The sequence below is a fragment of the Crocodylus porosus genome, unplaced genomic scaffold (assembly GCF_001723895.1).
Source record: "Crocodylus porosus isolate Cpor-Errol unplaced genomic scaffold, CroPor_comp1, whole genome shotgun sequence".
NCBI lineage: Eukaryota > Metazoa > Chordata > Crocodylia > Crocodylidae > Crocodylus > Crocodylus porosus.
This window is the reverse complement of record NW_017728920.1, coordinates 7,499,972-7,512,111: the sequence shown is the minus strand read 5'-3', so window position 1 is coordinate 7,512,111 and position 12,140 is coordinate 7,499,972. Positions and strand designations below refer to the sequence as shown.

The window sequence follows — 12,140 nt, the reverse complement described above, 5'->3', positions numbered from 1 at the left end:
CCTGGCGCTGCCGCTGCTGCTGCCGGACAACTTCGGGCTGTGCGAGGCAGGTAAGGCGGGGAGAGGCGCAACCGGGCCCGGGGGCGGACCCCAAGTCGGGGGAGCCCGGAGCAGCTCGCCCCGCGCCGCCCGACGGCTCCCGCTCGCGGCAGCCCCGAGCGGGCTCCGCCGGCGCCAACTTCACCCAGTCTCCTCGGTACCTGTTTGATCCCCGGGGCCGCGGGCCCCCCCCAGCTCGTTTCCAGCGGGTGTGGGGGGAGCGGAGCGCGGGGCCCGCGCGTGGCCGCGGGCAGGGAGAAGCAGCAACCCGAAGCCCCTCACAAGCTTGGCCCCAGCGCCTGAGACCCAGACACCAGGGGCAAGCCTCTGACAGGGTATTTCCAGGCTCTTTTAACAGCCCCGGACCTGCGGGTGGGCTCGCTGCTGTCCTTCAGGCCACTGGAGTGGCTACCTGACCTTAGCCAAGGGACCAGCATGGGCCCTGGCACAAGCAGCAGGCTCCTGTTTACGGGAATACCACTTGTAGGGCCCGACTCGAACCCCCTGGTCCCTGGTCCAGCACCACCCTCGTCCCTGACTCCTTGTCAGCCAGATGCTGCTCAGAGTCGGTTTGCAGAGTCGGGCCTGTCTTTGGTACCAGCCACGTAACCCCAGACGCTTTCCTGTGGGGTAATGTGGTAAAAGGAAGGAATGACAGTTTTCTCCTTCCTCGGGATCTCTCTCTTCTTTGAGCTAACACTTGGAAGCAGTTGACTGTTGAAGGAGCAGTACCAGTATGGCCTCTAGATGTGGTGATTATAGCTGAAGGCCTCTAAAAAATTGCAAGGGGAAAAAGGGACCATGGACTTGGTATTCCTGACCCTCCGATTCCATTTTCGCAGGCAGTCGAAGTTTTCCCTCTAGAGTCAGGGAAGCAAATCAACCTTCTCTTTCTGGGGTTCACTTTCTGGGAGTTGTTAATATGCTGGGCAGTCTGATTGCTGTTGGCTCCGTAGGTTTTGATGTTCTATGAAGTTTTGGGTGAGGGGGGAGAGACAACACATTACAGGATTGGGCAAGCGCTGTTCACATTTTTGTGCTTCGTTGTCCTTTTGTATCCTTTGATGTGGGGAAGTGTAGCAGATTTGAGGTCAGCAATCCAAGCAGAGGGTTTTGTTTCTTCACTCTTAGGTCTGTGCCTAATCCTCTGTGCGAACACCAGTTCATCTTTAAGCTGTTCTGTGTATTAGTGACATGTTTTCTGTTTTGTTTTGTTCTGTTTGTTGTCTTTGGCAGCCTTGAGAACAACAGATGCCTTTTCCACACTTGAGAGTTCTGCAATTTAAGACTTCATCTAAGGACAAATATGAAAGAGTATTTTTATGGCAACTTGTGGCTAGTTAAACCTTTCATAATTGACAATGGTTGCTGTGCTGTAAAAGCAACTAATATTTCCCTGTTCTCACAAGTGAGTGTATTTTTTTTGCGAGAGGTTTACTACAGTTCTAAAAAGTTACAGTATTTACAGTTTTATCCTGGTTAATTATAATTTGTGCAGAGTCTGGTATTTAAAGATGTATTTTGAAGTTGAAGTTAAAGTTAATGATAGGGGGAAGGTTCTGTGCTGAATGGAGAACATTGTTTAAAGAGATTCAGGAATGTGAAATAGGAGCACTGGTTTTGAGGACGGACAGGGTTGGTATATGAATGTGCTATTAAATTAAAGAGAAATACAGCAAGGCAAAGCAGCAGGCATTCCAAACTCAGAATCCAGTTTGGCATTCTCGCAACGCCCAAATCACCCATTGAAATAAATAGAAAATTGGAATGTGCAGAGAGCATAGAATCAGGCCCAAGTTAATATGAAGAATACTGAACAGGCAGAGCAGTCCTAATTTTGATTAATGTTAATAACAAACTTGCGTTCCAATGAGAATGGTTTGGGGACATCTGATGGCAGGAAGGTAGGGAGGCTCCATCCTGTGAATGAAAGTCTTTAGATGGGGCTCCTGCTCTAATGTCCAGCTTCATGATTCATACTACCCTTAATAATGTTTCACTTTTGCTGGCCTAGAAAAATGTATATTCCTGATTACAAAACCATACTTCTGTTTAAAAATCAGTGATACCTAGAAGCATAATTTGAAGTGTGAATGCAGGGGCTTCTTTGTACTAGGCTGATAAAACTGATGAAAGTGGTAACTGTTATAAACCAACTGAACTCTTAAGAACTCCCTTACATACTGCATTTCCATTAAATCTAACCTGAAATTGAGTTACTTTCATACTGTATTGTATCTGAATTTTATAAGTCAGGCTATCATTCGTTGGCTTTTTAAACTATCTTGGTCTTTTCTAATAGGCTTCCAAGTTTCATGCATATAAACAAGTCTCATGAGCGCGAGACATCTAAATGGTCTGTATGCTTGTGGTGATTCTCTTTCTCTTCCACCTAGATAGATGCTCCACAATTTACTATCCTGCTTTCTCCAAAATGCCTATCATAAAATTTAGCTTTGTGCTGCACAGAAGAATTTTCCTTTTGACACCTCAGCTATCTGTATCTCTTGATTCTGCACCATTTATCTTTTGTTAACCTCCAGCAATGGGAAAGGAAAGGTGCTAGTGTGTTCCTCTTTTAAGCACAGATACAAAAAGATGTTTTCAATTGTAGATCTCAGAAGTGAGGAACTATAAAGTTTGATGGCTGTGGAGTTTGGATGAGACCATAACAATAAATGCTCCTTTTGGAGCGGCCTTTCAGGCTGTGAGACAAGCAGACAGCTTGTAAACTTGGTTGCAACTTTGAGGCCTAACTAATCTAGTGGGTTGTTTCCCTCTCATGTTATGAAGAAGGCAGCTGCAGAATATGATGGGGTGTGCAAGTATGTCCACTGGTTGCCAAAACTGAATGTCTTGTTGTTGAAAACATTTTTTGACAAGCTGATCTTAGAGGAAAATGAATTAAGCCTTTCCTTTAAAATGTAATTAAGATGAGGAGGAATTTTTGAGAGAGAGTTTTTTAATTAGATTTTTTTCCTGTCTTGACAATACACCTATCCAGCTCACTTCAACAAATGGAAAACTCAAGTGACATATCATTTCTCATTAAAATGAAAGTGCCATTGCAGCAGCAACAGAATGATACTTTCCTTTGGAAGATCTAGTTTTTGCACAGGTATGGTTTAAAAGAGGAAGAAAGGAGAGAGTGTATACACTGGCTTCATTAAGTAGCCTCTTGCTTTCTAGATTAAAACATTCTAGGTTGAAACATTACATTTCAATCTTGTATCAGGACAAGTGAAAATGAATTTCCTCTCAAATTGGCCATAAGAGAGGACATTTGTCTGCTTTTCTTGTGGGGGGAAAGCAAGCAAAGAATAAAAGATTTATAAATATTTTTGGCAGGACTAGCAGTGGGTGTGCTTCAGGGTGGCTCAATATGTTGGAATATATGAGGGGTGCTCTGGGCCAGAATTTCAGTGTTTTGGCAGAGATGAGCAGAGGTAGGAGTATTGCATTAGCAGGGGTTTTGTCAGTCAAGATTTAGGTACATTGGTGGAAATATAGGGCTCAGGGGGCACATTAGATTGAGTTGCTGTAGGTCAGGATTGAAGTACATGGGCAAAGCAATATGGAGGCCCTGTGTATTGGGTAGATTTGCATGTGTGGGAACTTTGTATAGCCCTTGTCCTTCTATCAGCCATAATGCCAGGATTTTTATTTTTGCTAGCACTAAATGAACAATTAAAGTATAATTAAAGAAATAAAAAAAGGAAAAGAAAAAATCTATCAAGCCAAAGCTTAAAGCCTTTAAAGCCTAAAAACAGAGTCCAATTCTTGTTTTTATTTTTAAAAGCAGACAACCAGTATTTTCTGCTATGCTTTGTTTCTGAATGAAGATTCTTTGGTGGGTTTTCTGTCTCTCAAGAATGTATAATCTAGAAACTGTAGGAGCATTTGTTCCTCTGACTTTGGTTTTTCCAGCAGCACTGAAATGCATGTGCTGCCTAAGTTCCAGAAGGCGTTGCTTCCATCCTGATCATAAGGCTTCTGTTTGACGGGAGTTCCTTGCAGTTCTCTGACACCGCGATGGTTTTGTTGTGTGTTTGTTTTTTATTAGGAGTGGCATGTGCAACTTGGTACAAGGATCGCAGGCTCTCTAGGGCACATTTCCTCCTCTCTCTTCCCTCTCCACCTCCTCCCGCCCCAAATGCCAACTGCATGTGGGTTGCATAGCCGTTATGAAAATCTGGAGTGTGATGCTGTGAAACTGACTGGCACGCTATACTGGAAACTGTGTGAACCTATGATTGTTTTTTTGCAAGGTAGCAGCATTGCTTCTGTTTGAACATATGGGCCTACATACAGCCTGGTGGTGGGGGATGAACAAATATTTTATCCTGCTTGACAGAGAAGGAGTCTGTGGGGACCTAGAATTAAAATAGCTATAGTAGGGGTGCTGCAGGTCAGGGCTGAGGTGTATCAACAGAGCCGGATGTCGGAAGCTTTCATGGACCAGCCTGCACTATGCAAGTTTTTCCAGTGCTATTAGGCATGTACTTTCATTTCATTTTAAAAGGGTCCTACCTTACTTTTTTCTCCCCCACCAAGTTATGGGAAAGTGGAGAGATGCTCCTTGTTCCCACAGGATCACAGGCTGATATGGATGTGGGAGAGAATGTTTTTCTCCAGGCAGCATTGCACCTGGTACTCATCCACCAGTATCTTTTGGATCCTCTGAGTTAGAGAGCTGTAACAATGGAGGATGCATGCTTTTCAGTTTGGCTTTTATTTCTCAGTGGCTGTCAGGAAAACTTTTGATAAGGGAAAGTGTAATAACAGAATAAGCTGGCAGTATTATTTGAAACTAACAGTAGGTTCCTTTGCAATTTTACATACCTATTTTTGGGAATCCCAGAAGAATTCCCCCTCAAATATCATTGCAACCATATAGTAGGGGGAAGGATGTTGGAATGACCCATTCCATATAATGAGGTTAGGATCTGCATTTGAAGAAGATTTGCGTGGTTGAAATTAGTGGTAGCTGAAGTTCTCTTCTGTTGAATATTTTTCCTGCTTTTGGGAGTGGGTCCCTTTCCTAAAATAAGAATCAGATCTTCTCTTCCCTTTCATGGTACTTGCACATTGTACTTGCACAAGAGGTTTCTTAATATGCAATTCTAAAAATGTTTCTAGAAAACTGAATCTTTGAGAGAGACATTGTGAGACTCCGGGTCTCTGAGTGTTGGGTCTCCTGGTCACATTTTATACCCTTGCAAAGCAGAAGACTTTAACTGCTGACCCTATAAACGCAGGCTGAAAAGTCAAGCTGTCTCTTCTGCCATTTATCACCAGTCATAAAGATCCTACAGCTAGAACCTGAGGACAGTTCTTTTGATGTTGTACAAGCCAGATTAGAATCCAGCTCATTTTCCCATTGTTGTAGTAGCTGTGCCAATATAAAAACATTTTCATGTCAGGAAACCAGGCTCACGTGACTGAAGGAATTGCAGGGAACAGACCTTTGAGTTAGATGATCTTTGCAATGAATTTTTTCAGATTGTAAGAGCAGTTTAAAGTCTCCCTGAATCCATAGCCTACTTATTTGTGGTTTGTTGAGAGATGATTACCTGTTTTAGTTTGAACTCAGACAGAAGGTAAGGGAGGGTGGCACCTTAAGCTACAAACATTTGTCCTGAGAAACCATTTTCCCCCAGGACAAAGTGCAGTTGTTCAGATGTCCCTGGTCAAACCTTAAAAAAACATTCAGGGGATAAGATGTGCAGACAGTTTGTCCAAGGACATTACAAACAGTTATGCTAGGATTGCTTCACTGACTCAATGGCAGAAAAGCGGCAGTACATTCAACTGCTCACTAAACCCCAGTTGGAAGGGTAATGTGTTAACATGTCAGTCCTGGGACTTTTTTGTTCCTGGGCCAACACAGGCACAGCTTGTCCCATGGAAAATGCAACATGTTCCTAGCCTTAGAGACTTTACTGGTTCACAGAGGCATGAGCTTTCACAGGCAACGGCCTACTTTGTCAGATGGTGTGGTGTGGCATTGGCTGGATCAGGGAAGAATGTGGGAATATGATCTCTGTAGTGTCATGGGGAACTCCGTACTCTGAGCTAGTTTTCCTTGTTGTTGTGTGCACTGTGTTTTGTTTTGTTTTGTTTTGTTTTTTTAATGCAGTGGCTGATTGGCTTGATGCCATCACCAGTAGTGGCGCCCTTGCTGCTAATATTTGAGTTGCAGGATTTGCTGGAAATGTATCTGGAAAACAGGCAGGAAGCCGAGAGCACTGAAGTGATGATGGAAGGGGCTGTATGGAGTCTGTCAGGAGTTCATTACAGCAGATGTTAGTGCCATAAAGCCACAGGTTCCTGCTGTTTCTTATTCACTTATATCCTTTCAGCTTTAGCAATGCTAATGTTAGCTAAAACATTTGCTGAAGTGGAGGCATAAATCACAAACCTATTGCCTCTCCTCCCCCCATGTCTAGTCTTTCCCTTTCTCTTTCTCTTTCTTTCTCTTTTGTTTGCCTCTTCCTTCACTTCTAGGTAACAGGCTAGAATCAGTGCAAACTCATGCATTTCCCCTTCTGCAACAAAGAAACACTTATTCACATCTCTTTAGCAATGTGGATTTAATTCAGTGCTGTTCAGCAAACATGACTTTGTTGCTGATACTGATGCATGGCCTGGTAGCAGTTCTAAGTATTTGTGATTTGGGTGCTTTAGTTAGACTTTAATGCTTTCTCCTTCATGACCAGTATTTTGTGTGTGGGTTCATGTAAGAATAAGTAATTGAGTTTGACACTAGTAAAGCTTTCCACCAGAGCTTCAAGGATCAGCAGATCAGTGTGTGGGTGGAGGAGGTGGCATGGTGGTTGTAAGGGGAGGGCACCTTCCAAGTGCAGTAGTTGGTGTTTTGTGTCTACATTTTATAGGGGTCTAATGACACTCTGAGGTCCCTTAACCTTTCTTCCAGGTGCTCAGGATTTAGGATGGCTGTAGAGCAGGGGTGGGCAAAATGCAGCTTGGGGGCCAGATGTGGCCCATCAGGCCATTCTATCCCACCCACAGGGCCCCTAAAAAATTTGGAAAAGTAATCTTTATCTGCCCTGAGCTGCCTGTCATGTGGCCCTCAATGGCTTGCCAAAACTCAGTAAGCGGCCTTCTGCCCAAAATAATTGCCCGGCCCTGCTGTAGAGAGTGCTAGTGAGTGACTTCCCCTTGACCTGCTTGGTAACCTTGATCTCAGTTTATTTTGCTAGTTTGAGGCTGAGCTGTTGCACTGATTTGATTGTTAATGAAAACCTGTATTGTGTGTCCCCAAATGGGTTGTTTTTCCCCAGGGGCCTTTCTAGGCTCCATTGTGATTGAACTGACCCCCCTCTGCTGGCCGCTTGGGAAGAGACAGATATAGAGGCACACTGTGCAGTACCTGTTAGAGAGGAAACAGCAGGGGCAATTTCCTTCTTTCTCAGATGGATGTTAAATGCATTCCATTTTTAAGGGAAGAAAGATAAAGGTGGTAGAGATTAAGGGCAGCTGGCATTACTTATCCCCAAGGTGTTTGGGTTATGGGGGAGTGGATTTTTTGTTTTCTGCCTTCCCAGTCTTTGATATACTATATAGTATTTTCACCCACAGCACAGCTTAAACACTCCCGATGATAGCTGTCATTTTTCTCTTTCATAGATTTGAATTCCTCCTATGGAGTCTGCTGTGGGAGAGGCCCTGGGCTAGAGTTGCACTATCGATGCCCAGTGTTTCTGTCAGAATTTTATAGCCTTCACCATAAATGGGACAATGTCTAAGAACACTATAACATCATGGGCAAGCTTCTCAAAATATTATTGGTTTTGGAGTCTGAGGCAGGAGAGGAGTCTGAGGTAGGACAGACAACTTTTAGCCATTTTGCTGTAGTGTTGGAAGTACAAGCTCAAGAGCCCTGCTGAAATAGTGCTTGAGAACCAGAAAGGTAATCCTCAAGGCAAAATAAGGGAAGCTGGTAAGTGCAGTGTGACTGGTCATGGGGAGAGAGATGCAGAAAGTAAGCCACATATGGAAGACTCCTAAAATTCCTTTGTTTTAATGTTTTAGAAAGCATCAACATTTAGAGTAAGATGTTTTACATGTCTCCAAATGAAATCTAATCTTTAGTTTCCTCAATGTATCTTTTAAAAAACATACCTTTTGGTTTTTATTATGTGAGGGAAGTGAAGGAGACTGGCGGGAAGGGGGTACAACTAGAAATTATTAGAACAGATTGAGATATGCGGGAGGGGGGCAGGGAATTGTGTGTGTGAAACTTGCCAGAAAACTGCCGTCCTTGTCAAATTTCAAATTTTGACTTTAACATTTTGAAATTCAGAAAATGTTGCCACGTTTGAGTTATCTGGAGGTGGAAGAAATTGTCATGATTGTTTGTGAAAAAATATCCCCCTTTATTAAAATTTTGACAAAAATAACCCTGGAAATCAAAACACAGAAAATTTCACACTGCTATAGAAATTGTTTCAGATAAAATTTAAGTTTTTAAAATATATGTAAACAAATAAAACCTAGTAAGATTTTTGTCCCACATCATAGGCAGCTATTTTTTTTTCTCCAGCTGAGGAGGCCTGTCTGGGATTCCTGTCAAGCAAAGAGTTCATTGACCAGAGTAAATGTTGCTCTGTGACTCTCTTTCATACTGCACAGAGGCTGCCAATGTTGATGAAATCAGTGGGAGTTGTGCATTAATATTTAGTGTGTGGTGGTGAGTTGTTCTTTTAGTTAAAACTCTAGCTTTTAGGTTCATAGCACTGCATAAGCATCTTAACTTCTCCCTCCCCTCTCATCCCCCCTCTATTTTTCTTTTTTGAAGTAAGTTTCTCATGCCTGTGGTTTCCTAGAAAATAGAAAACCTGACCACAGTGTGCATGAAAGGTTCAGAACCCAGAAGGCAAACCGGGAACCCAAAATGCATTATTATTTTAAAAATCAAATGCTTTTGGGAGGCCTGTTTGGCTGTGGAATGCTTAGGCCTGGCAGTACTTGAAACTGCATTGTACACAGAAGTGGTGAAGAGACCTCTCTTAATCCCAAACCACTCTCTCCCCACTTCCTTCTTCCTGCTCCCCCCTTCACCTCAGACTTTTAAATTACTAGACTGGGCTGTTGGCACTTTTGCCAGGATGTTTTGTGTTTTGCTCAGTGGCAGCCTGTTGGAAGCTGTTGTTCTAGTCCCCCTGTGTTTTTTGCCAAGTTGAAGCCTTTTGGGTAAAATCCTAAGATCCCCTGTACTCCCACTGCAGCCTCCACTCATGGCAGGCCATTGCTAACCCATTCCTTTAGGAAGTCTGGCTGGTTATGAAATTGGCTGTGGCAGACTGTATGTGGAAGTGCAGGAATCCCACATGAGCAGGCAGATACTTAGGGCTGTCCCTTTATGTTGAGTCAGTGAATTTAGGAAAGGAAGGATGTAGCACAAACCCTGAAATCACATAGAAATTAAATTACATCAGGCAAATTGAAGGAACACTTTATGAGATAAGTATCTAATGTAGGGCGTTCTCTAACACATCCCAGGTCCCACGCTCTTCTCTCGGTCACTTTACTCCTGTGTGATTTTTCTCCCCGCTTCAGCCTCTCATGCACAGCTCACAGCCATTACAAGATTAGCCATGCCCTCTGTGCACGTCGCAATCTGTGCTATATTTTCCTTTGAGTCCTGTACTCCCTCCTATGAGGTTGGTTTAGTTTCCTCTGTGATGCGATGTGATCCTTGATCTCACAAATCTTTCAAAGTTCCCATTTGGTCATATTAGCTTCCCATTACCATTTATAACAAAAAACAGCCTGGCCTGTAAACTTATATGGCATTGTACAAACTTGTATAGATACATTCCTGCCCCCGAATGCTTTGAGTATATGTATGGCAGGGCAGAACAGGATACCAGCCTTGACTAGGAAGGATTGCTTGAGAAGGTGGGTTTCAGGAGGAGGATTGGAAGGAAACGGTGGAAGTGGTGGCAATAAGTAGAGGACTAAAACAAGAGGACTGATTAGGGTACAGGTAAAAGGAGAAGTTCTAGAGGAAGTGAGACTGGAGATGAGGCCTGACTGTAAAGAGTCTGGCAAGAGAAGGTGAAGAAGTCTTTAGCTTCCTGTCTCTTTCAGCAACAGCCTTAGAGACTTTCAGATATGTCAGTAGGAAGGGACAAACAGGATTTCAGGGTGGCTAGGGGCACAGAGAGAAGTAACAATTTTGCCTGATCTGACCCTGGAAAGTGCTGTACAGCTGTGACCAAGCAGAAGTGCATGGCTGCAAAGCTCTTTAAAAGGGCCCAATCCCACAAAAATCAAACCCTCATTTCATTGAATGAAGGTTCAGGTGAAGATGTTTCAAAACATAGCATCTTCAATAAGTTCTGTCTGTGCTGTCTCCCAGTCTGTCACTGTTTTCGGAATGGGAGGGGGGGAAAGGGAGCAGAGGGAGTTCAGTCTGGGGTTTTTCAGTTCCTCTGAGATGTGGGGGCTCCAATCCACCCTTCCAACCCCCCAGTGGGGGCTGAAAAACTCCCAGGTGGAGCTTCTTCCAGTCCCTTTCCCCTCCCTCATTCCAAGGATGGTGACAGACTGGGAGACAGCACAGACAGAAGTTATTGAAGATGCTATGTTTTGTAACATCTCTGAACCCTCATGCAATGGTCATGGCTGTAGTGCACTTTCAGGTGCCAGATCAGACAAAAATTGTCACTTCTTTCTGCACCACTAGTCACTCTGAAAACCTCTCCATCCCTTCCATCTGACTCATTTGAAAGTCTCCAAGGCTGTTGCTGAATGAGATGGGAAGCCAAACTAGTCTTCGCCTTCTCTTTCCAGACTCTGTACAGTGGTGGGGAGGGGGGATCCAATCCACCTGCCCCACCCTCCAATGCCAGCTGGGGAACCCCGAGAATGAGCTTCCTTTACCCCCTTCCCATTATGAAAACAGTGGGGGCAGGGAGGGAGGCGGGTCCATTGCTAGGTAAATCAGCTGCAGGCTCCAGCCAGCAGCTAGATTTCCTTCCCCCCAGTGAACCAACAGTGAACGTGTGTTTGGTCCAGGGGATCATTGTAACTCAGAATGTTTCCTGTAAAACATTATGATTTACCATGGGAAGCTGCACTTCTTTCTGCACCCTAGGTACAGGTGCAGTTGAAGGTGGGTCAGGAAGTGGGTAAGGCTGAAGTGACAAAATCAGAGATGAGTAGTGTGTTGACAAGGTTTATTCCATTGAGGAAAGAGGAGATCTTGTCTGTTATGTTCTTTACCATCAAGCCACATGCATATGTATTGCTCACTTAAACTTCCTGTTGGCCCCGTAGATCTTCCACCCATTCCTGCAGATCAGGCATTAAAATGACCTCAGCAGGTCATTTTAATTCCTGACAAGGTTTATTACTGGGAAGAATGAGATCTTGTTTTGCTATGTGCTTTGTTTCCTATCCTGCCCTGCAAGATCCACACCTTCACACTGTATCATTTTAACTTCCTGTGTACTCAGCACCACCTAACTTCCCACCCTTCCCACGCTGCAGAGCTCCTATCCTCTTTGCTCCTGTTAGGCCTCTTTAATTCCCTTAACCCTGCTTTCAGGTGTATTCCACAGGCCCCTTTCTGAAAGCCCTTTGATAGATCCTGTTTAAATAAAATAAATTGCTGGCTTTCCTTATGGCTGCCACTGTTTGAAAACAAAAATATTTAGGTTTTTGTGGGGAGGACAGAGGGAAGAAATAATTTTCCTTACATTCTCACATGCCTTTTGTGGAGGCCCTAAAACCTCCCCAAAGTATGTGGGCACAAACATCTGTACACCCCTTTTTTTTTCTTTTTCATTCTTTGGATGGCACTTTCGACTTAACGCTCTCAAAAACCTTTGCAAATGCTGTATTGAGCTAAGTACAGTGCACTCTGCTGCTGTGTCTATGGGGTAAGCAGGTAATTTGCTTAACTGCATAACACTGTGTCAGTCCCAGTTTGTTGCCTATTGCTTAAGTTGCAACAAGCAGTGGTTATTTGGATGTCCATTAGGTATATAAACTGCTTAAACAGAGGATCTTCCAGCCCATTCTTTACTTTGTAACTTGTACTGGTAACAGTAATTGTCTAATTTATAACT

At 43.7% G+C, this 12,140-nt stretch overlaps 1 protein-coding gene across 1 annotated transcript in view; it reads left to right on the top strand.

Moving 5' to 3' along the window:
* Nucleotide 1: 1 nt before the first annotated feature.
* The window catches only part of UNC5B (unc-5 netrin receptor B), a gene marked incomplete at its 5' end in the record, with an annotated part of 149,550 nt that continues 137,411 nt past the window's right edge, over nucleotides 2–12,140 (top strand). Inside the window, one exon of the mRNA XM_019538644.1 lies at nucleotides 2–50. Within this exon, the coding sequence (XP_019394189.1) occupies nucleotides 2–50 (49 nt within the window). The remainder of the gene's footprint in view (nucleotides 51–12,140) is intronic.